We start from the raw sequence: 25,961 nt of genomic DNA, 5'->3' as shown, positions 1-25,961 counted from the left end.
TTTAATCGAATCGCACGTACATAGTAGCACATACAATTGCGTCTAGACTTGATCGACAGTTGTCTGACCGAAAAAACTCGATACAGTTCAGAGATAACAGAAGTCTAATAATTTAAGTGACACATCACACAGTGCCGCAATCTTCCCTAACTTACCACGTTAGCATACAGGCTGCAACACAGAAATGTATTTACGGAACCTGAAAACATTATGACTACTTCTATTACGGATGAAAATTATGACCGAGATCGACATGTCCAATACAATCAGCCGTATACGTTGATATACAGATAACCTAAAAAATCCTTTTTGGGTAATAATCATAGTACGTAATCATAGTACCTATTGGTTCTTCGATATTTTTATGCGTTCTTGTTCACTATAATTAACCATTGTATTAATTTTTCACTTGCATTTATTGTTAACAAAACCTATAGTGTATTATGTATGGAAATGCAGCTCTAACCAAACAAAGGTAACTGTTTTTTCCTCTTAATTATAAGCCGACATATTTTTGAAAAAACAATTTTAGAAGCTATTCAGACGCGAATTTTCTACTCCACATTAGAATAATGCTCACACTGGCACTGTTACAGCCAGCACAAAAATTCTGTTTCAAGTTTTATATAGATATAAGTAGAAGTAAGTATCATTAATATCAGTTCTCCATATACTGAATTAATAATTTCGCTTACAAGTTAGTCTGGTACATTGCCTAACTGTTACGTCAAGGTGAACCGCATTGTGTGCCGTTATTAATTGGTTTCACAATCAGCGGGCATCCCAGTGAAATTCAAGCCCAGCGGTACATCTCATACGTCCGATCGTCGCCCAGACGGATGCACCACCTTCGCCTGAAACGCGGTAGACATGTTTGGCAGACGTTACCTGTTTGGACTCGGTCGCCCCATCGCACATATCAAGTCCACTTCCGGGACGCGGAATCCGCCGCCGCCCAGGCCGAAGACAAGAAATCGAGACTATGCGCATATCTTGAGGGAAGATACATTTCTGCTCCGCTAGAGTAGGTTTTGAAACTCTCGGCCCTTTGGGAAGGTCGGCTTCCATTTTAATTAAGGAAATCGGAAGGCGGCTAAAGCAGCACACTGGCCGTGAACCTCGCTTATATCTATATACTATATACACAATTTCTACACAGAATCCTACGCCAACGCGTGCCGATCAAATACAACGGTCAACGCAGTTTCCGTTCGCGGGACCATGGACGGAACGGACAATTTTAAAGAGTTGTTGTTGTTATAATCACTGATCAGTTTTGTTTTGTTACAGGATTTGCTCACTGTGCCTGGCTTGTGCTAATAAAGAGGAGTCAAGGTACTGTACCAACTGCAAGTTAGTAGAAGTTACCAAACGTACCATACGCACGTCAAGTTCACGTTGCTCTGGTCGAAAGTCACTCAAAATTACATATTAAGTACAAGATCTATACTACGCGCGGCGCCCCATAGTTTTGAGATCTCTATAACCATAAAACTTCTGGAAAAACGGACAACGCCATTAGATCCGGGATAGTTCAGAAGTGGCCGGCATGTGTTTTTTTTATGAAAATATCGAGCCGCATCAAGCCGGCATCAGGACCAGATTGATCCAACCCATCTTAAAGGTCACCTTGAAACTTAGAAATATTTGCCTAGATACAATACAAAACACCAATTGACATACTTATTACACTAATTAAACCGAAAAATAAATAAATTATTGTACTTATTCAAACACTCGCGTTATTCAAACATTGCTGCCGGTGTTGCCGAGCTCGAAACACGTTTAAAATCAACCGATATAAATGTAAAAATATGAAATATAAAATCAATACGAAAAATCACTGGACGAGTGAGTGACCGAAACACTATCACCGACCACTGAGCGGAATCTCTAGATGAGTGGGTGACCGAGCTACCACCACTGACCAGTACGAAAAATCTCTAGACAAGTGAGTGACCGAAACACCATAACTGCCCACTGAGCGGAATTCTAGGTGAGTGAGTCATCGAGCGGGCTTTGCTCTTGCTCACCTAACGGGCTCTGTGCACTGGACAGTAGTTGTAGCAGGGTCACTTCCTCACCTACGAGTAGCGATTTTTCTCCTTACCCAGCGATTTTTCTTACTGGACAGGTGGAGCTCGGTCAGTCACTCACCTAGTGATTGAGTGCTTCAAAAAATTGCTAGGTCAGTAAGTGACCGAGCTACCACCACTGTCCAGTGCCCAGAACCCGTTAGGTGAAAGAATGACCGAGATACCACTACTGTCCAGTGCACAAACTCCGTTAAGTGATCTAGTGACCGAGCTACTACTACTGTCCAGTGCATAGATCCCGTTATGTAGATGGCTGACCGAGCTACCAATACTGTCCAGTGCATAGATCCCGTTAGGTAGATTGGTGACCGAGCTACCAATACTGTCCAGTGCATAGATCCCGTTAGGTAGATGGGTGACCGAGCTACCAATACTGTCCAGTGCACAGAGCCCGTTAGGTGAATGCGTGACCGAACTACCACTACTGTCCAGTGCACGAACTCCGTTAAGTGATCTAGTGACCGAGCTACCACTATTGTCCAGGGTACAGAGCCCCTTACGTGAACGCGTGACCGAGCTACCACTGCTGTCCAGTGCACAAACTCCGTTAAGTGATATAGTGACCGAGCTATCTCTACTGTCCAGTGCATAGATCCCGTTAGGTAGATGGGTAACCGAGCTACCACTACTGTCCAGGCACAGAGCCCCTTAGGTGAACGCGTGACCGAGCTACCACTGCTGTCCAGTGCACGAATTTCGTTAAATGCTCTAGGGACCGAGCTACCACTACTGTCTAGCGCATAAACTCCGTTAAGTGATCTAGTGACCGAGTTACAACTACTGTCCAGTGCATAGATCCCGTTAGGTGAACGTATGACCAAACTGCAATATTACTGAGCAAAATAGAAGAGGGCCCGCTAAGTTCTTAGTGGGTGACCTACCTAGCACCATTGTCTAGTCTTAGCGTCCTTTTAGTTTGTAATGTGGTACTCTCATGGGTGATTAGATTCGGATGGTTTTTCGCTACGAAAATTTAACAAAAAATGATCTGTAAAGTAAAAGTAATTGCGTTCGACTGCACGAAACCTAAACATCCATTTTTTTATAAAATTTTTGTTATCGGGCTCTTCAGATTTATCCGTTCTAAGTTAACAATCCGTAAACGGGCGTAGGAGTTTAGAACCCAAGAAACGCGGAGGCGAAGCCGAGGCTGTTTCTTGTATGATATATCTCATGATATATATAAGCAACATATTTAATATTCCACTGTATATTCCACTGAAAGTAAGCACTAAACATGTACTTCTAGGCCTGCGTTCCTTGATTAAGAATATGACAAAAAAGTGAACCTCCAAGATACCTTGCGCGATTTCATATCCTTCAAGTTCTTCATTCGCCTGAAAGCGGGAAAATGGGAATTAAATGGGAAGACCCGGTTATAAAGTACGTACTGCTGTAAAGCGTTTTAGCGGTGACATCGCCCAGGCGCGCATGTTGCATGCGGACGTCAGGACACAGCACCCATGGCCAAGCTTAAGGGGTCAGTGCACGGCTCCAAGCGTTCCCGCGCGGAAGCATCCCTTGAGTACGAGTACGGAAATCCACGAGTACTAACCCACTGCAACCTTACGATTCTATAGCGCTGCGTCTGTGTGCACGGCATGTTCATCCGATCGGGTCTGCGGACGAGCGCGGCTATCAGGTGCAAGCTTAGCGCGGAACGGAAACCGATTTACGCCTATCTAAATGCGGATATAAAGCGCGCATTCGCCTCGGCAGGAACAGAAACGCAACGAGAACTTCCTGGAAATTCCCGTTAACAGATGGCAAGCGACCAGAGGGCGCGACACTAACGCCATGGGAAAGGGGAAAGTGAGGCACATCCCAAGTCAACCAGTTTGAGCACTATAGGGCCCTGTCGCGTGCGTCACCGTAGCTCTCACTAGGGCCGGAGCAGCACAAGCAGAGCCGAACAAGATCGGAGAGTAAGTGCTAGTACCGTAACATCTCGCTGGACTACCGACTACTTATGCAGCACGCTAGGCTTTGACGTTCTCGTGCTATGCGGACCGGAAGCAACTTGCCTGATAAGTGAACCAGGAAAACTATCCGCCAGGAAACAGAAAAATCCCGAGATATTACGTATTGTGTGACTCGAGCCATGCTTGCAATTTACGTCTGGCGACGCGATAACGTGGATCAGCAAAGAGATCCATTGAGGAAACGCACGATCCATTGTATACTGGGAATTTGCAGCGACACCGACGGCGAATTGCATGCCTGATTGTGGATTGCGGTACTCTGTGTATGTCCAAAATTTCTAACGATGAAAAATTTATCGTTGAACTGTGCTTCCCGGAAAAAAAGTTCAATAATTTCGAGCGAACCCGCCTAGCCGAAAACCACCCTTAGGGATGCAGTCACGTAGAAAACAATAAGTAACAAATCAGCAATGGCGGCTTACATGGCACACTTATTATAAGGATGCCGCATTTGAACATGCTTATGGCAAGCTGCAGGACTAAAAACTATTCCGTACCTCGCAACTGCACGCCTAGTCGCCTACTGAATATACACAGGCCAGTCACCGACGTTCAAAGCTGCGCGCTACGCATGTGCAGTAGCATAACTTTGAGCCGAGCCACTTGCTATAACCAGGTTCTGACCATGTTTAATTAAATCAGTTTATTTATTTATTTTTCCTGCACTGCACACGGTTTAAATTTTAACAAAAGTGAAGTCTGTTTACAATTTGCAGTTTTTGTTGGTAATCTGCATGTTAAAAATAATGGCGAATGCTTTTCACAAAAGTTTGAATTCTATCGCATGATGGCAGCCTTATGCACCGAATCACGTTATTTTACGGAAATTATGGATTTTGAGTGCTTTGAATTCGAGACTGTCGTGGAGACTGTGGATTCAACGGCCGATACTGTGAACTGTCCATATTCTGTATATAATGTGGATCCGGGGATCCAGGACATCATTCTGAAAGTAAATCAAGAACAACAATCCGTCGATACCGTTCCCGAAAATGGAAAAAAACTGCCGAATTATCCAGTCCCTCTTTTGGCAAAACGGAAAATAAGGAAGGTGATGCAGCGGCCAAAGAAGATAATAAAAGCTGAGCAGATGGAGAGCTGCAAACAACTTTCGATTGATGAAACTACTACTCATCCGAAGCCGTCCGTGGCTGAATCCGCCGAGAAATATTCTTCGTTGTTTATCCCTGAACCGGATGGCGATCCGGGTTCTGGAAATTTAGTAATCGATGTCGGAAACGTCGTGGACGAAGAGCACGCTGACGATGGGAAAATTTTCGTTAATAAACGGAGAAAAGGTGAGAATGAACGGACGATAGAGATTTTTAAAGCTAATTAAACGTGTGCTTTAAAGCGAAAACAGAGAGGTTTTAATTGCTGCATTGAATTAAATATTTCAGTATGAATACGATTTTGCGTGGGTTAAGTGAGTGCAAGCGGCGCTGGAAGATTTTTGTTGGAGTTTTTTGTTTGCATTTTGAACCATTTTCTGTTTTCATTATTGGATTTAGTTTTTCTTCCCTTTGTTAATTCATAATTAGTGGTCTTAAAGGAATTCTTTCCAGCATTGGCCCTTTTGATTGCTAAATGTTGTTTCCTGAGAGACTAAGTATGTGTGACCGTAGAATTTTATTTTGACTTTTTACTGTGAGTGTCAACAATTAACAAAAAATTTCAACTGTGAGTGAAAGTATGAAAAGTCCTACATTTTCCTCGATTTTCGAACTTTGGTACGTCCTAGTCTTTGTAATGTCTTTTGCTGCCTTACGTGAATTTTTGTAACTAGCAATCGTTTGTTCTCAGTTTTTGCGAAATTTTTGCATCACAATGGATGACATACCAGTTGCTCTCTTTTGCTGCGTTTTCCACAAATAAACTGATGTACGCGTACCTGCTTATATTGAAAACAGAATTCGAAGGTTTAAGTCAACCAGGACCAGCTCTTACCATAAGAAATTTTCTGGGGTGTATTTTCTTTGGTGCGTCGTGCAATATAAGTACTATACTTACTAGTATAAAACAAGGCTAACGTTGTATTATCTTTACAGCTGTGGAATTAATTGATTCTTCAGCATCGAAATCTCTTGAAATTAGCCCGGTGATTGTTGGTCAAGTTGAAATTACGACTCCGGATGCTCAAGTCAAAACGGCGACCAGTATTCAACCGGAATGCAGCAAAGCGGAGAAAAGATCGCCCAGCGTTAGCCCAAGTCTTAAAGTTCTGACATCGTCCGTTCTAGGGTAAGGTTTTGGAGCTGAACCTTGCCTGTTCCATTTTTGTAGGAGTAAAACCTTAAAAATATTAACCAGTAACTACATAAATATCAAGCTGTCGGTTTCAGTACTTTGACTTTATTCCAGAAAAGAATCGGTGAAATCTGACGGAAGTAGTTCAGAAGAAGGAAAGAGTTTTATTTGCACCCATAAAGGATGTGGGAAAACATTTCGGGACAATGCCAGCATGAGAAAGCACCAGCATACTCATGGCCCCCGAATACATGTGTGTGCTGAATGCGGAAAAGCTTTTGTTGAGAGTTCCAAGTTAAAACGACATCAGTTGGTACATACCGGTGAAAAGCCTTTCCAGGTAAGAATTAAGGCATCCAGGAGGCTTTTTTTGAATGTCGCCACATGGATTGTGTTTGCACAGGATACACTGTTAATAATGATATTATAATTTGATTTCGCCTATAGTGCACCTTCGAAGGATGTGGAAAAAGGTTTTCGCTGGATTTTAATTTGAGAACCCACGTCCGCATCCACACTGGGGACCGCCCTTTCGCATGTCCATTTGAAGGATGCACGAAAAAATTTGCACAATCGACCAATCTTAAATCTCATATCCTGACGCATGCCAAGCCAACGTGAGTTTTCGTTTCTAATAGTTTGAAAAGTTTTTTGCATTCTTTTAACTGAACGTAGGGTGCGGCGGAGCACTACCCTGGTACCATTGTGCGATCCGCCAGCGAAGTCACCGTCGGTTATGAGTGCTGAATCTTCGAGCAGTGTTACGACAACAGAGACGATAATTGTGAAGACACCGAAACTTCCTCGGAAAAAACGCCAAAGGAGAATTAACAAGGCATCCCTAAGCGCTGCACTGACTTCGGCCGTATCATCATCTATAACGCTGCCCCTCACCTCGACCCTCGGCGTCCCGGCCATATCTCCCAAAATCCAAATTCGCAAACTGCAGACCACTCCCTCCTGTATTACCCTGGTCCCAGGGCAAATAATCTCGTTTCCGTCTGGAACTTCCGTTAGTGTTCCCATTCAGTATGCGTTAAGTAGTTCGCTCCAGCGTTCGTTTGCCACGGAGCGGACTGGTTTAAAATTAGTCGCCAAAAGCACATCGTAGCGTTAAGTCGTTCTCTTTTTTATTGTATTGCGTTCTAGTTTTGGATTTTTGGTTTCAGCATTATTCTGGTCTTCTTTTTGCAAGTGAGTTGCCAAAAGGGAATGATTATTTTTTGCCGTGAATGGTTGATTAACAGCTTCACATGGCTATGTCAGAGCTCCCTGTATTTGTTTATTTTTTATATCGATTGTTCGATGGAATCCAGTGTTGCAAATTTCCTGATACGATTTGTACTTTAAAAAGTGTGAGTTGTAATGTAATAAAGCTTGATCATGAAATTGATTATTTTCAAAAGGTAATAAGCCCAAAGACGATGATTTAAACAATTATTCTTACGTGATTACCGATCTGCAGTATAGTCTTGTTTGAATTCTCTTTTTAAAAACATATGAATCGCCAGCCAGCTGACAACGGTCTTCGACATTGTCAGAAAATTAGAATAAATTCTTTTATTCAAATGCATCGTAGGGCAACTGCGTACTTATCTTCGCATAACAACAGTATAGATACTAACCATAAACATTCCGAAAATACTATATAAAAATACTAAAACCATGGGTTACCAAAAATGCCGCCAACAAGGAGCATGAAATTCAGAAAAGTCTATCCGTAACAAAATTAACAAAAGCTCAACTATCAACCGCAAAAAAGTGAAATGCAACAAGATACTACAGAGTACAGATACACAAATATGTGCATATAGATACTACAAATGATACGGTCACGAATAGCGAAAACAGTAAATACAATGCAATATTAAGATTAGTATGCCACAAAGTGGACAGGTTAAACGTTAAAAGATATTAAAACAAGACAATGAAAGGCAGCCATGCGCAATAGTTAAATACTATCCAATAGGAATCAACACTACACAGCGTAAAATGCGCAACGCTAGAGCTAATCCGCTCAGAAGGGGACCAGCTCCTGCAAATTTTCCGCCACCAACTCCATAGCGCGTTCGCGAATCATTCCCTGGCGCTCAATGCGATCCAGAATCAAAATGAAGTTGTTGTTCTTCGCAATTGTAATGATGCATCCTTCCAGTGTCATCACCAGTCCGCAGCAGCGGCTCACCTAATGCACCAGAAGCCATATTTGCAGATTTGCTCATGCTTTTCAACTTTACTTCGAGTCCGAGTGCTGACTTTTTCTCCGTGATGTAGTACAAGAAGGATTTTAGATTAGGGCGTTATGTACTAATAACCAGATGCAGAGTTATTTTATATGTATATTTTATTTTATATATGCAGAGTTATTTTACCTTCATATGCGGACACTCGTACTCCGACAAAAATTCTCCGTCGTTGCTGTACACGGCCACATGGAAACGATTGCCATGACTGTCGCCCACATAAACATTTCCATTTAGTCCAACAGAAATGCCGTTAGGAAAATTAATGATATTGTGATCCCCAATGCGTGTCACAAAATCGCCCTTGCCGTTATATACGCACACGCAGTGACCTTTGAAGTCACAAATATAGAAATGGTCGTTGGCCACCACAATATCCGATGGCTCCTTCATGTGTGTAGAGCAGTCAAACCAAAATGTCACATAGCCATTGGGCTCAAAGGCTAAACAAGCCGGGTGGACGCTGTCCACAATCAGAATCTGAAACGCATCACAGATGACGACAGTCACCCATGGTTAGATCAAATTAAATGGAAGTTTTGACGTACTCTGTTACGGTAGACTGTCATCCCCGCAACGATAGCAACGTAATCCACCTGAATCGTCTGCTGATACGCCAAAGGATCGCGATTCCCCACATTTTCTCGGCTGAATGCACAATAATCACGGCGGACAGTGAAAATCTGAATACGCGAACGCTCCTGCCCACGGTCACAAACCACCAAACGCGCTGGCTGGTATCGAGTTTCACCCAACCACGCCACTTTTCGCGGATACCACAGCTGACCATCTCGCCGACCAGGCGTTCCGTACGTCCAACGCAGATTGCCTTGTTGATCAAACGAGTGAATGCGATGGTTATTTGTGTCTGCAACAAGCCAAAATTGAGATACGTTTTACTTATTAATTTCACGACAAAAGCACAAACACCGTTGTGTGTTCTTATGACTTATCATTATCTATTCGTGTGTGGTAATGGACTATTTATGACTAAAGCAGTTTCAAAGTTTAAACCAAATCAGAATCCCTTTTTTGATCTTACCTGCAATAATAATCTCCTGCTGATTTTCGCTCAAACAGAATCCATGAGGAGCATTCAACTGGCCTCTTCCTTGACCTAATTCTCCAAAACGACAACTAAAAAGGCAAAAATTGCGTTTTAGTTAGCTAACAATTAAAACAAATTGCACTGAATCCTGTGCTAACAGTTTCCTCCTGTTCGTAATGCTGATGCAAAAGCTTGCAGTGTTTGCATTATACTAATGCAAAAGTATGCGTTATCTCCTATTTCGCCATACCATGGCCATTAATACCGCCTTTTCGTTGTCCCAATATGAATGGAAATACCACCAGTACACCATCAATACCATACAAGGTCACAGAAAATCCAGTGGCCAAGTGATAAAATCAAGAATACATTGACCGCTACCGCTTTATGAACATGAAATTCACCGTCTTACGACTTCCGTTAGGTACCACCGTACCACTACAGATATACTGTACCACCCAATTTCAATGAATACAGAATATGCACACTGGGATATTTCCACAAACATCGAAGCGAAACTTATAGCACATTTATAGGTGTCTGGCGCGGTTATGAGCGGAAGATCGATAAGTGTCAACATTAACGGTAAGTACTGTATAACAAAAAGTAATGTATTGTCCAGAATATTGAGATTTATAATAAAAGATATAAGCTTACCGAATTTCCAATTCTTGCATGTTGCTGGAACTGCGCGTAACAGTTTCACTGGCGGCGAACGCTTCGTCAGCTCCAGTTTCGCCAAAATCTTCACTTCCATTCCCGACTAGTTTAAGGAAGCAAAGAGCACTTGCCGTGGTATATGACCTGCATTTTGTGGCGCAATAGATATTTAACGTTAAGATTATTCTTACTGAAACTTCCAGCGCTTGGACGACCAGAATATGCGGCAACCGGCCAGCCTGATCGATTGACAGAAAAAGCATCTGGCAGTGACATGCGACGATTGCGTCGGCTGTTCTTCGAATTGCTGCGACGTAGGCTAGAACCACCAACCACCGCGATGCTGGACGTGGATCCACCGCGACTTTCCGGGACAACGTTCAATCCCTGTGCACCTGCAAAACATTCGTAAACAAATAGCCCAACTTATCAATCCAAGTACACCCACCGGCAGAACACGTGCGTACAACGAACGAAACCCATGTCTTTATAAGTAAGTACACACTAACATGTACCGCACACTGTCCATATTATGGACAGTGACTGTCCATCATAACTGATAAATGCAGTAATTCTTACGCTTTGCCAAAGAGTTGGGCAGGCACATGAAGCCATTGCCATTCGTCCCGTTACTGTGTCCGTCCAGTGAATCATTATCCGAGCAAGACCGAAAGAAGTCGCTGCAAAGTAGATACTTAGTACTTACCAATTAATATATTTTGACTTCTCGCATTATAGAAGTCTATAGTTTTGTTCGACAATTAATCTAGTTCAGAGATAAACATTTCCCAGTTTTACCACAACTTGTTAATGCAGTAGTTGCAGTGACCATTTGTGCACAAGCAACAGCTTACACATTTGGACGTGACTGCAGAAAATCGTAAGCCGAGGAACGAGGCTGTTCCGCCATATTGCCAAACCCTGAACGACCTGGTGACGTGAATGGTGTGACAGCGCCAGATGGGACAGACACATTCGGAGAGTAGCACGCATCGTAGCCCTATAAAGATACGCGAAAGAAATGTTTCTTTAAAAGCTACATGAAATTAAATTTCGTTAACTTAGTATAATTAGCGCAACGAAATTATGTCATACTTGCACAACTATTTATCACTAAGGTTATTGTGTGTCTGTAACCGTTTTCACCGGTTGCCATTATGGTTGCACGCAATCTGAGTACTTCCTCTTGGCATAATGTCATAATGATTACGAATTAATACTTTTATACCAGTACTACTGATTTCTGAATGGTCTATTCTAATAAATAAAATTCTATCCACTTACAGGCATTTCATCGGATTCTCTGTGATTTTCCTGGATTGTAGGAATGGCGTCTCCATTCTGCATTGGTTGAATTCCTTCCAAGTAGCAGATGCGAGTATTCAACTGCGCCAGCGTACGCTGCAGTGGGGACATTTCCTCTTCCATCAACGCTTTAACGTAATTTTTCATTCTTTCTTCCAAGTAACTCTTAACGTCTTCCCATCCGCTTTTTCCGTTGATTACTGGGGAAGGGTTGTCGCTGGCGGTTGCGATGACGGGTGATACACACTTATTATCCCTGGAGCCATTCATTTTTTCCACTTTCACCGTTCTACTGTTTAACAATACTTGGTGATAATTAGGGCGACGGATTCGGTAACTTCCCAGCCAACGAGGTCTGGCGAAAAAAACAACGATAATTCAAGCCGGAAATTTCGGCAAAGAAAAGAGAAAAAACAGGAAAGGAAAAATGCAAAAGTAGCTTCCGTAAACGATCAAAAGATCACAGCCATCAGGAAGTACGTTAATCACTGGACTGACAGTGATCGTTTTCTCGATCAGCTCTTGGCATCGATTCTTATGGTAACCCGCAAAATTTGCGATATATGGGTGCATTCATTGTTAAACGGCTAAATTTTTAATTCAAATGACCATCAGAGACCGGACCGGCTGCCACCGTCTTATTCGGCATCCGCCAATAGCAGACGCACTTGTACGTTGCCAAACGTCTAATTTTAGAGCCGAAGCCAGGTTTCTAGACGTTCATACGAATATGACTCATCACTCATCAGTTAAATCTCTCAGCGATTTCTGAGGCGCGCTGTGGCACTGCCAGTGCCAGCAAAGTTAGTATAGTAATGAGAACGTCATTGTTGGTTCTCATTATTCGTTTAAACTTTGGAATTAATAACATCGACATACTAAATTCAAATTGCTGTAATAATACGGAATTCACGGTCGTGATTCGGCTCCAGATCCTGAAACTATCCCCATGTCAGTACGTCGGGGATAGCGCATACCAATGAAGAACACTGAGAAATACCTATTCGTCTAATTGCCTTAATACAGCATAAATTGGTGAACAAATATCTATACTATCTATATATACCAGTATTATACGTAGTGGAACGTACTAGAACCGTAGGTTTTTTTCTTGGGCACATGAGTTAATTCGATTAATATTTGTGTGAAAGTTTGCAGGAAGAATTTCAGTGACAGAAACTCAGAAAACCAACAAAACAATCGGAGAAAACCACATAAGCGAACCGAAAATAGCCACTACAACGCTACCGAATCAGATCAAAAAGTCAAAATTCAACCGAAACAAACGGTAAAGAAACCGGGCGGATGTTCCGGATCAGCCATTCACCAGAAACCAGGAACAATGTCGCTGCTGCTATTTAACCCGCCGATCGGATGACACTCTCCACTACAGCAATCTAAAACAACAGCAAAGCGTTTTCAAAGCTAATCATGTACCACGATTTGCGCCTGAAGCACCCAGTAATGTACCAACGATTTCAGAAATGCACCTTCGATTCGTGACTACAGATAAGTTCCCAAAAACCATGCGTTTTAAGCACAAAAAATTTTTGTTTTTTAGATAGGTAACTATTTAATGGTAGCAGACTATTGTACATTGTATCAGAACATAAGGTAAGTGACCGGTTATCTAGTTGCCGACATTAAAGTACAGACAGACATTCACTGTAATAAATTCAATAATAATAATAACATATTATTGTATCGTTCTATCACGTGGAATACGTTTACGCCCCTTTGCCTGTCTGCGACGAAAGCTCATACTCTGCTATCAAGTCAAATTTTTTTTTTACGCAACACGTATGCTGCGGAAAGTCAAAATTTACAAAAAATTAAGTTTTATCAAAAAATTCAAAAATTTCACTTTTCAGTTTTCACACTGCACGCATGCTGCGGTCAGTAGAAGTACTGTACTCATGTGCAATAGCTAACCGGTATATCCATGGTCTGATCGTCCATGAGGACAATATCGAAACTGTCTCGATATAGAGGGAACGAATCCTGCACCTACAAATATCATGTGAAATCACCCATCAGTCACATCGAGGTAAAAACAGATCGTAGCCAACAAAACAAAGGGCCACAAGCATGCACAGGTAGCAATTTACCTTGGAATTCAAAAATCCGATTGTGATAACGTTTTCTTTGGCACGCATGCCATCCGCCATACGGAGATCTCCCAACATGTCTCCCATTAGCATAACATTCCTCCGTTTTTCATGTTTGGTAAAATAGTCTCGATGGTGAGGAAAGATTTCATTTTTGTTGAAAGTGTGAATAAGCTCTTCGCTGAATCCTTCTAATAATCCCTGTGAAAAGAAAAATATTAAAGAAGCTGCCGATAAATTCTCTTATTAACGTCGGAAGTACTACCGGTAGACAAACAATAAAAAGACTACTCTAACTCAGGCAGTGACGAAATTTTTATAAGACGTCGGTAATACGTAACAACTATTTTCTATCGTTGTACAGCCTGGGTATTTGCATACATTCGCATTTTGCGCTGCATCTTTACAGAATCACAAAAGAATGTTATGACTTGGAATAACCAATTTTATACCGCCAGTCAACATGGAAAAGCTTACCCTGTTATTGAATCGCATATAATTTGCCACGATAAGCGGTTGCTGCTGGAAAGCCTTGAACGTGCACTTCTGCGAAAGCACCTCTACAAAAGCAGACACCAATTTGACAATTGGACGCTCTAGTCAGGTACTGCATTAAATTATATAATGTCGCAATTTCCAGGATCACCTCGAATAATATCACCAATTCCTGCCGAGTAGATCAACAAAGGAATTCCACAGTGATCGATAATTGCAAATAAAACACCCGTGCGCTCTCTGCAAATGAAAATAATTTTCATTACGATCATTTCCGATATACGGCACTGCAGAACTCTAACAAGAAATACAGTTCATCTTGCCTGAGCTCAACCGAAGATTCCTGAACCATCTTACTCAGCCAGGACAGCTCGAAGTTAACCTTAATCAGCAGATCATGCGCCCTCGTCCACCAGGTTCGCATGTGAGGCACTTTTTCTTCCACCGATAACAGGGGATCCAGTTCAATAGGGTAGTACTTTTTCCTTAATTTGTCGCACTATAAGACAGATGCTGTGACTGGCCAATAATGGTACAATCATTGTTTTTAATTTCTGCACCTTTTCAGAAATTCATTAACCACCTAGGCAAAACTCACCTCTTCCCTAAACCACGAGGGCATACGCTGGTTTGTATCCAGAATCCCTAAACGAAAAATACCATGCCTGATATCTCACATTAGAAGGTGCAATTTGACAGTATCCACAAAAATATATCAGTACTTCCGTTCATATGCAATGATAGTACAAATGCATGCAGACTGAGCGGTTGCTTACCATATGAAGTATCGCAGCGCTTCCCTTCGCGATGGTATCTGGTGAGAGTTGCATCAAAGTCGCTAACAACTTGGAAACGTTCACCACCATCTGCGATCATTTTTTCCAGAAGGCTCACAACATATTCAGGGTTGCCTATGAATACGCCATCCCGACATAAGGCGTCCTTGAGCTGCAAGCACGCAAGGTGACGCAGTTTATCAGAATCCAAATTTTTGTATACAAGTATCGCAGCTGAATTATACAAGTCGCAGCGAAGCACCCACCTCCTTATTCAGTCTCGACGAACGAATGTAGTTCCTGAAAGCCTCTTCGCCTCCCATCGTTATTGGCCGCACAAGCGGAAGTTCTCCCGGAGATGATTTGGCTTTCTGCAGCAGACGATGGGCACGTGCATTACGATCCGTGGCTCGACTATACCACTTGTAAAACTTCCACGAACTAATCAGACCAACCACTGTCACTGCTACGGTTGGCACATAGGCAGAGAGTAACTCGCTTCCCGTCCACGTCCACTGATTTACCACGCCAGGATTCGCCATACGTTTCTGACAGCCCAAATGAAATCAAATTTACGAAAATAGTTGCAAGTGCAAAAGCAGCAAAATTACTGCAATCAAATTGGGAGATCACGCACTCCCAGAAGATACGCCAACTGAACTCCGTTACTTGCACAACAGAGCTATTCAAGTCAGCTGCGGAACTAGATTAACCAATTACGTAAATTCGAAAAGTAACCACTAATTTCGCATTCACCGAAGGCTGCTTCAGGTGTGTACTGTAATGCCCGTGGACAAAATTGAATGTAAAACAAAATTGGGTAAGCGGTTTACCGGTATATGTACAACTGGTTAATTAAAGTATGTTTATCATCCTGTGCATAATTTGCTACTAAAAATTGTGTGGTTCGTTAATTTAGTAAAGGCTTTCACAAAGTCACTTTGCAATGTGCTTCTGGATCCATAAATTTTTATGCCAAAATTTTATTTTTCTAAGGAGTCTTCTTGGCAAATAAAATCAATGTCGTTTGATGCAGCATTTGATGTTCGTTGCTTGGTGATATAATTTTGTTTTATAAAACAAAACAAAACCAAACCAAACCAAAATTTTATTAAAATAATATTATTAATCATGTGTTTTACTTGTTTATCTGAGTTTGATAAGTCTTCTCTTGTTACTGCTATCAGTAACAAATTAGCAACCGAACATATTCAAAACATTAACACTGATCGGGTATTTAATTTATGGTAATGTGACCACTGGTCACTGACCAGTGTGAAAATGTCCATCGTAAAAAGACCTACCAGGCGATTAATGCTAATTTTATGCACTTATTCGACAGTAAACAAACTAAGCTATTAAACCTTCTTAAATTTTACATATCTAAGAAACGGTTACAGTACATTTTTTACGCCAGTCAAGCTACAGCTGCCGATTTCTGCGTTAATTTCAGCATTAACCTGTTTTAGCAATTCATTCCTTTATAATAAATTTCTTATTGCACTAAAAATGAAATTCCTGCGCACATATCTATTCTTATTGAACCGTTCCTTTTCTTATCTGCTTTGCAATTCGCTAACTGAATCTGTTGCTGCGTACATTCCAGTACGGTATTTGTAACTCATACAGCCAACAACAATTGTATGTTTCGACAATGTTTAAAAAAAGTCCATTTAGGCATTTTTTAAATAATTGTTTGTGAATAAGATCAGCGGGACGGCTATTCGTCTTGAAATCGGACGTAATGTACCGGACGTATCCTAAAATCAGTGACAATACGTTGTACAACTTCAAATTTTATTGTTGTATTGTTACAGTTGTCCAATACATTATTTTGTAATAACAAAGACGCGATATTTGCCGACGATTCATTTATCAGTTGATACTTTACATTCTTAGGTTGGCAACGCCGCAAGACAGCGCACAGTTCATTGTTTAAAAATTCGTTATACAGCATTTACAAATAAATAATAAACAAAAAATCAATAACAGTTTCGTTTCACAAAGGTACAACATTAACTTAACTTCAAACCGGTAATATGGCAACAGGTGGCTTCAAGCTTGCGCATGCTTAAATTATCTTGCAATGAGTATGCTTAACATTACGTATATTTCCTCCCCGACGCTCACATTCTCTTAGGAATGCCGTTATTGACTGGCATAGACATGCTCGGTTTTTTGGACAATCACATAAATCTTCCAGGCAGGATCTAAAAGTAAACAATACGTTTTGTTTTTGAGCCCAATGTATGATTTCCAAAATTAGTATAACAGATAAAATTTAGTATAACAGATAAAAAAAAATTTAGTATAACAGATCAAAAAAAATTTAGCATAACAGATCAAAAAAAATTTAGTATAACAGATCCGAGCAAAGAGCTGTAGAATGCAAAACTGTACTACATAATTGTGCAAAATTTGCATAGTTATTTGCTTATAGTAAGAAGTACACACTTACCTGTAATACGGTTCGGCATCCACAAGTATTCGGCATGCTCGCATCGTACTAGCTTTGAAGATCCGACAGTCACGCAATACCCGTATGCTTTTCTTGATGGGATGGCCTGGACAAGGAATATTTCTCGCCGTTCGTGGGCGTATTCTTTCGCTGTTAATCATTTGAGACTCCATAACGGCACACTTCTCTTCGTCAGTTTTTCGGTTCACAAGCCACGATTGTGCGAATTCTGGAATGTCCGAAGCCATCGCAGCTGTATCTCTAATAATTAGGTCATCCGTGGCATTCCCATTGTAGTTTCCACATAAACCACACACTTGATTGCGAAAAATCGCGGGAAGAGTGATTTCAACAAAGCTGTCCCCATCCCAAGTCAGTTTTAAGCCTAGTAAAATTAAGCACATAAACAAATTTAATTTTGCCCATTTTCTGTTATTTGACTACTCGTACATAATTACAATTAGTCACGATTAGGTAATACTATGTTGAACCAGCTCAAAAAATTTAATATTCCTTGAAAGTGTCAGTTGATAATATAATTTTGTAACATCGAAACTTTTGTACTGTTAAAGTAAAGGTTGAGATAAAAGGATACATGACTTGAGAGTGTATAATCTTGCTTAAGCCTGCTTCTGTACCGAAAATTGTTCGAAGAGTGATGGAATAGCCGTTACTGATAATGGAGACCACTCCCAGCCGAACGTAAGGTAAGCGGACTTCTTTGCGGTTTATCCTGACTCGCAATTTTTGGAGCAGTAAAATCTTCGTATGCTCTAAATTCACAGCAACTGATTTCGTCCACGTGAAGTGCACCGATTTTCGTGCATCATTACGCAGATGTATTTCAAAGCGCTTATTCTTCGCATCACATTCTTCGGCGGCAATGTATTTGCATCTTCCTTGAAAGCTGTACGAATTTCCATCAAAGGTCTTATAATGAGGGTCGCCATAAACTGTACACACAGCCGTTTCTGAAAAAAATCTGTATAGGATGAAGGTAATCTTTCTTCCATACGCTCACACACACACTTCCGAAAAGCCAAATTTAAAAAAAAGAGCAAAACATAGAAAACGTCCAGGGTAAACCCTTCCAGTTTTTACAAGTTTTTTTTCACCCGGAAGTTATATGGCAGCACTGGAAAGCATTTAGATAGAATAGCAGTGCAATTCGAAAATACATAATATTATGCTTACTGGGAACACATTTTGGGCAACAATCGTTCTTATCTCGATATAGCTCTTCTCCATCATTGCAGGTAACATCACTTGGGCAGCTTTGTACGGCACATTGCACAAGTCCATCTTGGCACTGACATGTTACGCAGACATCGATTTTCCACGAATCTCCATTCTGCAATTTACAAAGCACTGTAGTTGTTAAATAGAAGTAGTCGTTAGTCGTTAAATAATAAGAAAATACTTACGATTGTTAGATAGTACTTTTGTACACCTACATTAATTAATCATATTCGACCGCTATAATATGCGACATCTCATCTCGGTTTACGAAACCATTATTCAAAATATGTATCATCATAAAAGAAAGTACAGTACAGTAATTTAAGAAGTAATCTTAGCATTCTGCAATCGCATCCCTGCTCACAAGCATACAGCCGCCTAGGTAGAATAATTACATTATATGTGGCTTCTTCCATTTCGCAGAATACTGGAGCAGATGGCAAGCAGCGCGGGCAACATTCACCAGATCGCCGCTCCTGATAATCTGGGAGGCACGTCAAGACCGGACACACATGACGTTTACATAAAAGGGTAGAATTCTGCAACGATATAATATGGATGATCGGTTTGTGCTAATCACTTAGGTCCACTTCCAGAAAAGCAGCCAGCCCACCAAAGAAATACAAATGCAGATGTTAAAATTTAAGACAGCTTAAACGTGTTACATCGTTTTTGAGCGTTTAACTGACCTGGCATAAACATGTTGTGCAGCTATCAATAGCAATTTGCTGGTTTGGTCGTAAAATCTTTTTGCCGACAATGCAGCGGTTCTCCAATGTGGCGATTTTACGAGATCCATGGCAGTATGGACAACAAGATCCCGGTTCGTGCATATACAGATTAACAGGACAAGCCAATACAGGACAGGCAGTCTTGTTGCAAATCAAGTTACCATTCTACGAGGTTATGGTCAAACCAAAAAGATGTTAGTGACCTTACAACTATTCGAACAACCATTTTAGATTTCATGCTTTTTTACCCTGCACGAGCACCGTATGCAAGGATCTGGAGCTGATATTGTTTCTCCTTCTGCGTACAATTTCCCGTTCAGATAACAACCTGGTGATTTAAGAGGTACTGGTAAAATAATATTCAGTTTGCAACACCCGCCAACAATCGCGGAACAGACACTGACACTATTTTAACTTTATTACATTTGACTTAATGCCATATAAAGCGTATAAATCGTACGCAAATCGCAGCTGTTACAAAACCGGCAAAGATTGTGTGTACAAATAATACGAAACAATGTGTAAGGACTAGTTAGAAGTAATTATGTGGTACCTTGGCATACCGGACAGCAACTTCCGTTCAGCGGAACTGGGTTAGAACAAGGTGTGTAGCATACAGTCTTTGCCGTTCTTGTAACGATTCCATCCTAGAACGAAACACATAATTTATCCTTAGAATTTATTTATTGGCTAAAGTACTACAAATATTATTGGATCATATTTACTGAATTCTTCAATACGTTTGGCAAATGGCGCTTTTTATTAATTGCAGTATCAGCGAAATCAAAATCGGTTTCAGTTAACATGAGATCCAAAAGACTAATAAGAATTGCCATGTTGAATCTCGAGGCTTCCTTATAGCCGCCGAAGAATACCAGTGGAGCGTTTTTCCCGTTCAGTACGAGTATATTGTACATCGTTTTGCCATCTCCTTCCCAGAATTAGGTAACAGGCGACTTCACCATGAATCAAATTTCAACAAACACAAATACAGTACCTTGTAATATAAACAGAATTTTTGGAGGCAACTAATAACAATCTACAAAAGTAAGATTTTGAAGTATACCAGGCAGTGATTCGTAACGCACGAATCGCTGTCCGAAGTCCACATTTCCCCACTGGAGAGCAGTTTGCCTTGAATCGAACATCCTTTACAACGAACGCAGCATTTGTCTTCTTCATTATCTTCTTCGTCCAAATGAAAATAACACTTCTCCGATGACTTTGGGCATGTTTTCTTTGCACATGTAATTTTGTAATGCTAAAAAAATTTATACTGTAAGTATCACTCTTACTCGTACATAATTTACTTTAAAGGTTACACAAAAATAACTACAGTGGCTTCACTCATTACTGCTACACATAAAACTCTAAAGCGGCAGGCATTGTACGTACTTAATAACACGTTGGAAAAAATTTATAATATGATAATATCATCCAGTGAGATTTCGCAGTTGATCTTCCAGGTGCATATGCAGTCGGCGAACGATAAAGAGTAAGTAATAACATGTCGATAGTCCCCTTAACATTTGTAAGCTCCATTTGCTCTACGGTTTAATTGACAACCTCCAAGCTGACTGTTTAGTGTTTAGTATCGCTGACAGAGGAAATTACACGACTTGTTTCCTTCGATTTCGACATAATCGTTTCCAATTATTTAGAAAGGACTTATTACACTTTCGTGCACCTATAAGTCTGCTAGTTAAGAGAGCCTTAAATTATGTCTTAAAAGTCATGTCGACTTTTCAATTCTCATTGAAGCTGCACCGGCGAACCAGCAGGGAACAACACCTGACCGGTGAGAGATTAAGTCTGTGATCATAAACAACCGGTGATCATATAAATTTTGAAGAATCAATCAAAAGATTTTAAAGTGGCAGGCGGCAGGAGAAACTCATCATTTAATTACTGACGATGTAAACTTTTGCGTTGTTTTATTATAATTTCGTTTTAACTTCAAATGCATTAATTCTAAAAGTTGACATATGCATGCAAAGACTGGAATTGTTGCCTACAACTGCACGAGTGCACGCACTTATAATTCCGACATTTTTAATTACGGTTTTAACAATGATAATCTTGATTTTGGCAGCACACCTATTGTACACGGCTTTTAATAAAGTGCGAAGGAATAAAATGCGTTGTGGTACAGCGCATCAGGCATTAAGTGTGTTTACAGAGACAATACATGCGTGTGATTAACCGGGGAAATATGCTTCGGTGTATATGCTCCTGTAGATAATTTTACGCTGCAGCCGTATTAGTATTGTATTCGTGTAGGTGAACTCTGAAGATTACTGAAGGATTAAATTAAGAGCACTCAACAAAAGAATATGAATCGAGACAAGATAATTTAACTATGAAGCCTAACTGAAGATGAAGAACACTTTACATTAAAACAAGCGGCTTAAAAGAATTCTGGAGTGGTATTGTTAATATTTTATTCCATGACAGAGCCTGGGATTTATGCGCCAGGACTGCCCGCGCCAAGTACTGGTAGCGTAGTGGCGGTGAGTGTACCTACGTCAGGGTATGGTACTACGTCAGCAGACGTTCATAAAACGTTTGTAACTCAAACTGTACTATTAATACTGGAATCCATTTTAACAATTCCATTTTCTGTTTTAACTTATCATGTCATTAGATTGGTAGTCAAAATCTTAAGAAAAAATCTTATGGCGCAGTTCTTGCGTTGCGCAAGACTCACGTACTGAAAACAGAAGCGGTATCGTCGTTACTACGAGGATGCCAGGCAATTCTGTCCGTGTCTAACTCTATTAGCAGCACGCTACCATATATCAACCTATATGTAATAATTTCCATTCAGTTGGAAAAGGCACTGAAAGATACCTGCAGCTAATTGGTCTAGAACAATGACTCCATTATCAAAGGGATGGGCAATAATTTGATTACGGATCAATGCGTCGCGCGACCGCATTTGTCCTGTTTGTTTAGCTACTTACAAGTTTTACGCAGGCCAAAGTCCACTCATTTGTCTTTATTGCATTAACGTTAATACTTTCATCGTATCAGTAGCTACAGTAAATTAAACCGTGTTTATTTATAGTAGAAAATATTTCAGCCAAGTTAGCCAACTGCCATTGAATATCAAAAATCTTTAAATCTCTTCTTCTAGATCTTATACAAACAAATTTTGGTAGCAGGGAGCATTTACGTACATATGTGCAGTCTGTAATAAAAAATTTACGTTTTTACTAAGGATACGTAATCGTAATATGTACCATCTACAGTGAAATCCTTCTTTATTAATTATGCCAGTTCACTTACCTCGCATTTGCAAGTAATGCAGGGATTGTTGGTAATCTGTGGAACATTCACAATAGCACCTTCGCTGGAGCAGTATGCCGGTTCTCCTGTAAGGGTTAATTTTAAATTTTAGTGGGACATGTGAACAAATTTACGAACAAACACAGCGTATGCACGGAACGTGCATCTTGTAACCCGGTAGACCGTTTAATTTAATATTCAATTGCCGGTAAATGTCCTGTTTTACTATGTCCAAGAGGCTGTCGGTCGCGCTTCAAGTAGCCGCCAGTAGCCAACGCTGTTAACGTAAACGCTCGCGCAAATGACAATCTAGTCGCAGTCAACATTCGAATTAGGCGCCGTGTATAGCTTCTCGACGCTTCGGCCAAGCCGTCACTGGCGCCATACGCTTATTACCTTGTAAAAATTGTCCTGAAACAACCCAATTTCTCCACGTTATCACATACAAAAATGCTGTTATCACCAGTACAATACTCCATAAAGGTTGCGTAGGACGCCGCGTCCACGAATTAAATATGGATGGCATGAATGGAGAAAATACGCTACGGATCTTTTTGGCATAAAAAGATCATGGATGGATGAGCTTTAGTCGACGTTTGGGCTTCAGTCGACGTTTTGGCTTCCACTTATTGATATATTTATAATCCGCAACATAGCCGAAAAGTTTTAATTGAGACAAAATCCTGAACGACAAATCATCACAGATTAATTATTCATGCTGGAAATCAAGCATAACCCTTTCAGTACCGTCGTCCTCGAAACTGTGTCCAGCAAAAGGGCAACAGATAAAATACTACAGCGGTGCATGATCTTCTTTGCCGGTATGCATTAATAATTTGTACCGGGATTCCAGATATTGCTGTTCAAATCATGTGTAAGTAAAACAGGTATCACTGTGCCTCTTAGTACGTAACAGTTTGTAAAAACTCGGCAAAATGCGCTAATGATAGGCGAAAGTGGCACGACACAGTTGCGGAAGAATAATGAGCCTTATCGATAAAGCGGATATATTCACTACATACTCGTAGTGAACGAAGATTTTTGATTTATCGTGAACCGCTAATCAAAGATTGAATGAGGGGCCGTCTATCGCATAGGACGAGCCATATGTTTGCATGTATCTCGTTAAAACATTTAATACTAACCAGGTAAGGCGCAAAACTGCTTGGGACTTATTCAAGCTCCATTTTCTCTTCGTCTTTTAGTCTTTTACTACCTGCTTAATGGAGAACAGTAATGCGCTCACTCTCACAGACCCGCCTGCTTCGTGTAGTTATTGGACAAAATCATAGGGTCATTTATCGCTTTGAAATTTTGCCTTGCAAGTTTAGATGATCATGAGTATTTGTACAAAAGTTTGCTGGCACATGTGAAATTTTTTGCTAACAATATTTTATTATCATACGCATTTTTATTTTCGAATCGACTAGTTGGAATCAACATGCGGCTTGATGCGCAGCCTTTGTATACATAATTCCTAAATTTGTTTTGAAAGAACAAAGTATTTGATAACATTTATTTTGGTTGTTTTTTTAATTCTTGATTGTGCAATGTCGGTCGTATACGTAGTGACTGCTATGTACTCTGTATGTGACTGCAAAAATAAAAAAAATATGATTTCCCTAATTCGTACACTTAATACAGTACTCAGAAAACGTTCACACAATCTTACCGTCATACAGGCTCGCATGACTTTCTGCTAAAAAAGGTTCTTGGTTAGAATCCTGAACGGTTTACCGGCTTACCATAATACCAATATAAGACGTAGAGTTAGATAAAGCTGAGTTACTGGCCATTAGCTCTTGCACATTTTTGTGCATGACCTTACTTAGCGGGATTCCTGTCGTAGGAAATGCCAATATGAATTAGCTAGCAGACTGTCGGCAGTATATGTGTAATATGGTGCAAGGGCTTCTAACGCGGCTAGAAATAACAAACGTCAAACAAAGAGGATAACCTTATCAATTTTGAGGCTGTTTTTCTTAGATTTAAAGGTGCCGCACGAATTCTCTCAACGGAAAGAAGTGTTATTTCCGACAGACAGCTGCAGTAATCGGTTACCGGCTGCTAGAGCGATAAAAGCTGTAACCACCAAAGAGGTATATACAGGTGTTTGTATCGCTTGTTGCGATAACATCCGGCAATTTTTGTGCGATTTTGCTAAGTACTGAAGGATGGTGAGTAGGTGCTGGAAAATATTTCTTTTCTTAGTACTTTCGCTTTCCAGAAATGACAAAATTTCAGCACTACAGATATTACAAGATCTATCATAAAATACAATATATACTAACACGTCTTTGGTAATACGACTGGATGTGCTGGATCAGTTAGTAGTGCGCTGTAAAACAATTACTGCAGTTCAGAACTTCAGATCCAGGAACAAACAGTTCTGCTGTAATTTCCGCAATACATGTTGTCTACGCACGAGAAAACTCGCACGTTGCGCATATGAGTTCAGACTTAGCGGGAGTTTCCGCTGCGCCACTGTCTGCAGCGAAGACCTTATTAGTCTTTCCAACGTTTTTATGGTTCCGAGAGCGTTTTGGAGCTTCCTATTAATATTTATCGTTTTCACACCGCCAGTACATCTACCCCAACAGTACAACGGCAAACGTTTCTGACTAGTTGGTAGTCGCAAGTCGACTGCGGTTACCTTACGTAACATCGGTTGCGGTTACTGTCAATAATGATTACTCACGGATGTGTTTCTTCGTCCCGCCACTCTTAGTGGGAGTGGTAATGTTCCATTTCGTACTATTTCAATTCTCAGGTACCACTCAAAAGTCGTCGCTTCGGAGGTTGGTTGCGCTAGCTCTGGATTTACTTGTCCAGCAAAGATCATAACTTCTCATAAGCATAAGCCAATGCGCCAAGCATAAGCATCAGCATAAGCCAATTAATGCGTCCACAAGACTTCTGACTGACTGATCATGACCGTACACAGGGATATATTCGATCGCCACCAGGTCATTAACTTGGAGTCGGGCCAGTTTCGTTCTTCTTTAATTTTCTTCTGGTACCACGATTTCCCCCTCACTTTCATGGGTTTGTGGTTGATTTGTTTTCCACACTGGGAAGACTCTGTTCGATTAATTTCAAGTTTTACCGACATGATGTAATGAACATTCTCAAAAACCAGCTCAAGTCGCGATTTTCCGAATTTTCCCGATTCACCGGGCACCGGTAAAACTTTCATCGTTAATCAAATACAAGGGTTAGATTTCTTTGTTGAATTTCTATGCTGATCATATGGTCGCAGACATTAATATCTGCGACAAAGTTCAA

General features: G+C 40.7%; 4 protein-coding genes and 1 long non-coding RNA gene across 10 annotated transcripts; 2 read left to right on the top strand and 3 right to left on the bottom strand.

Annotated features, from left to right (window-relative positions):
• The first annotated feature begins 1,213 nt into the window (after window positions 1-1,213).
• LOC129589324 (uncharacterized) lies at window positions 1,214-4,335 on the top strand. Its single transcript, XR_008690586.1, has 3 exons — window positions 1,214-1,335; window positions 3,346-3,621; window positions 3,677-4,335. It is a non-coding gene; the product is annotated as an uncharacterized LOC129589324 (long non-coding RNA).
• A 417-nt stretch (window positions 4,336-4,752) lies between these two features.
• Window positions 4,753-7,708, top strand: LOC129589330 (zinc finger protein with KRAB and SCAN domains 3-like). The gene is made up of 5 exons (XM_055484041.1): window positions 4,753-5,376; window positions 6,127-6,319; window positions 6,440-6,665; window positions 6,773-6,942; window positions 7,001-7,708. Exons 1-5 carry the CDS (start codon window positions 4,863-4,865, stop codon window positions 7,434-7,436), a joined length of 1,539 nt encoding a protein of 512 aa, XP_055340016.1. The 5' UTR covers window positions 4,753-4,862; the 3' UTR covers window positions 7,437-7,708.
• A 180-nt stretch (window positions 7,709-7,888) lies between these two features.
• LOC129589331 (brain tumor protein-like) lies at window positions 7,889-12,137 on the bottom strand. 2 transcript variants are annotated; one of them, XM_055484042.1, is made up of 9 exons: window positions 11,561-12,137; window positions 11,131-11,276; window positions 10,856-10,956; window positions 10,468-10,671; window positions 10,274-10,379; window positions 9,611-9,705; window positions 9,117-9,436; window positions 8,698-9,048; window positions 7,889-8,510 (listed from the first exon to the last, which is right to left on the bottom strand). In XM_055484042.1, exons 1-9 carry the CDS (start codon window positions 11,849-11,851, stop codon window positions 8,343-8,345), a joined length of 1,782 nt encoding a protein of 593 aa, XP_055340017.1. In that variant the 5' UTR covers window positions 11,852-12,137; the 3' UTR covers window positions 7,889-8,342. The 2 variants fall into 2 exon arrangements, with proteins under 2 accessions (XP_055340017.1, XP_055340018.1); XM_055484043.1 differs by having other exon boundaries at window positions 8,504-8,632.
• A 537-nt stretch (window positions 12,138-12,674) lies between these two features.
• LOC129589309 (7-methylguanosine phosphate-specific 5'-nucleotidase-like) lies at window positions 12,675-15,940 on the bottom strand. 2 transcript variants are annotated; one of them, XM_055484010.1, is made up of 10 exons: window positions 15,416-15,940; window positions 15,227-15,331; window positions 14,961-15,132; window positions 14,783-14,829; window positions 14,508-14,683; window positions 14,336-14,424; window positions 14,167-14,249; window positions 13,690-13,890; window positions 13,514-13,588; window positions 12,675-12,978 (listed from the first exon to the last, which is right to left on the bottom strand). In XM_055484010.1, exons 1-10 carry the CDS (start codon window positions 15,500-15,502, stop codon window positions 12,940-12,942), a joined length of 1,074 nt encoding a protein of 357 aa, XP_055339985.1. In that variant the 5' UTR covers window positions 15,503-15,940; the 3' UTR covers window positions 12,675-12,939. The 2 variants fall into 2 exon arrangements, with proteins under 2 accessions (XP_055339985.1, XP_055339984.1); XM_055484009.1 differs by having other exon boundaries at window positions 15,227-15,940.
• Window positions 15,941-16,831: 891 nt separating this feature from the next.
• LOC129589302 (BMP-binding endothelial regulator protein-like) lies at window positions 16,832-23,741 on the bottom strand. Of its 4 annotated transcripts, XM_055483991.1 has the most exons (12): window positions 23,519-23,741; window positions 23,073-23,310; window positions 22,677-22,762; window positions 20,455-20,649; window positions 19,942-20,035; window positions 19,637-19,716; window positions 19,347-19,553; window positions 19,053-19,196; window positions 18,613-18,769; window positions 18,057-18,389; window positions 17,419-17,803; window positions 16,832-17,170 (listed from the first exon to the last, which is right to left on the bottom strand). In XM_055483991.1, exons 2-12 carry the CDS (start codon window positions 23,200-23,202, stop codon window positions 17,032-17,034), a joined length of 1,950 nt encoding a protein of 649 aa, XP_055339966.1. In that variant the 5' UTR covers window positions 23,203-23,310; window positions 23,519-23,741; the 3' UTR covers window positions 16,832-17,031. The 4 variants fall into 4 exon arrangements, with proteins under 4 accessions (XP_055339966.1, XP_055339963.1, XP_055339967.1 ...); XM_055483988.1 differs by having other exon boundaries at window positions 23,073-23,741; XM_055483992.1 differs by lacking the exons at window positions 23,073-23,310; window positions 23,519-23,741 and adding an exon at window positions 22,903-23,040.
• Between the last annotated feature and the right edge of the window lie 2,220 nt (window positions 23,742-25,961).

Source organism: Paramacrobiotus metropolitanus, unplaced genomic scaffold, assembly GCF_019649055.1.
Source record: "Paramacrobiotus metropolitanus isolate TYO unplaced genomic scaffold, Prichtersi_v1.0 Parri_scaffold0000034, whole genome shotgun sequence".
Lineage (NCBI taxonomy): Eukaryota > Metazoa > Tardigrada > Eutardigrada > Parachela > Macrobiotidae > Paramacrobiotus > Paramacrobiotus metropolitanus.
Note: the sequence above shows the minus strand (reverse complement) of the source record. Positions and strands in the feature narration are given on the sequence as shown.

Excerpts from the sequence above, each read along its gene's own strand:
- LOC129589302 (XM_055483988.1), bottom strand. The coding sequence starts at position 23,202 with ATGCCATCCATATTTAATTCGTGGACGCGGCGTCCTACGCAACCTTTA. Across the intron at positions 19,197-19,346 it reads GCACAACATGTTTATGCCAG|AATTCTACCCTTTTATGTAA; the intron begins GTCAGTTAAACG and ends ATATCGTTGCAG. Across the intron at positions 18,770-19,052 it reads TGGAAGAAGCCACATATAAT|AATGGAGATTCGTGGAAAAT; the intron begins GTAATTATTCTA and ends TGTAAATTGCAG.
- LOC129589331 (XM_055484042.1), bottom strand. The coding sequence starts at position 11,851 with ATGAATGGCTCCAGGGATAATAAGTGTGTATCACCCGTCATCGCAACC. Across the intron at positions 10,957-11,130 it reads CTGCAGTCACGTCCAAATGT|CGACTTCTTTCGGTCTTGCT; the intron begins GTAAGCTGTTGC and ends TCTACTTTGCAG. Across the intron at positions 9,437-9,610 it reads GCAGGAGATTATTATTGCAG|ACACAAATAACCATCGCATT; the intron begins GTAAGATCAAAA and ends GGCTTGTTGCAG.
- LOC129589309 (XM_055484009.1), bottom strand. The coding sequence starts at position 15,502 with ATGGCGAATCCTGGCGTGGTAAATCAGTGGACGTGGACGGGAAGCGAG. Across the intron at positions 14,830-14,960 it reads GCGCTGCGATACTTCATATG|GGATTCTGGATACAAACCAG; the intron begins GTAAGCAACCGC and ends TTTTTCGTTTAG. Across the intron at positions 13,891-14,166 it reads ATATGCGATTCAATAACAGG|GGATTATTAGAAGGATTCAG; the intron begins GTAAGCTTTTCC and ends TTCTTTTCACAG.
- LOC129589330 (XM_055484041.1), top strand. The coding sequence starts at position 4,863 with ATGATGGCAGCCTTATGCACCGAATCACGTTATTTTACGGAAATTATG. Across the intron at positions 6,666-6,772 it reads CCGGTGAAAAGCCTTTCCAG|TGCACCTTCGAAGGATGTGG; the intron begins GTAAGAATTAAG and ends TTTCGCCTATAG. Across the intron at positions 6,943-7,000 it reads CTGACGCATGCCAAGCCAAC|GGTGCGGCGGAGCACTACCC; the intron begins GTGAGTTTTCGT and ends AACTGAACGTAG.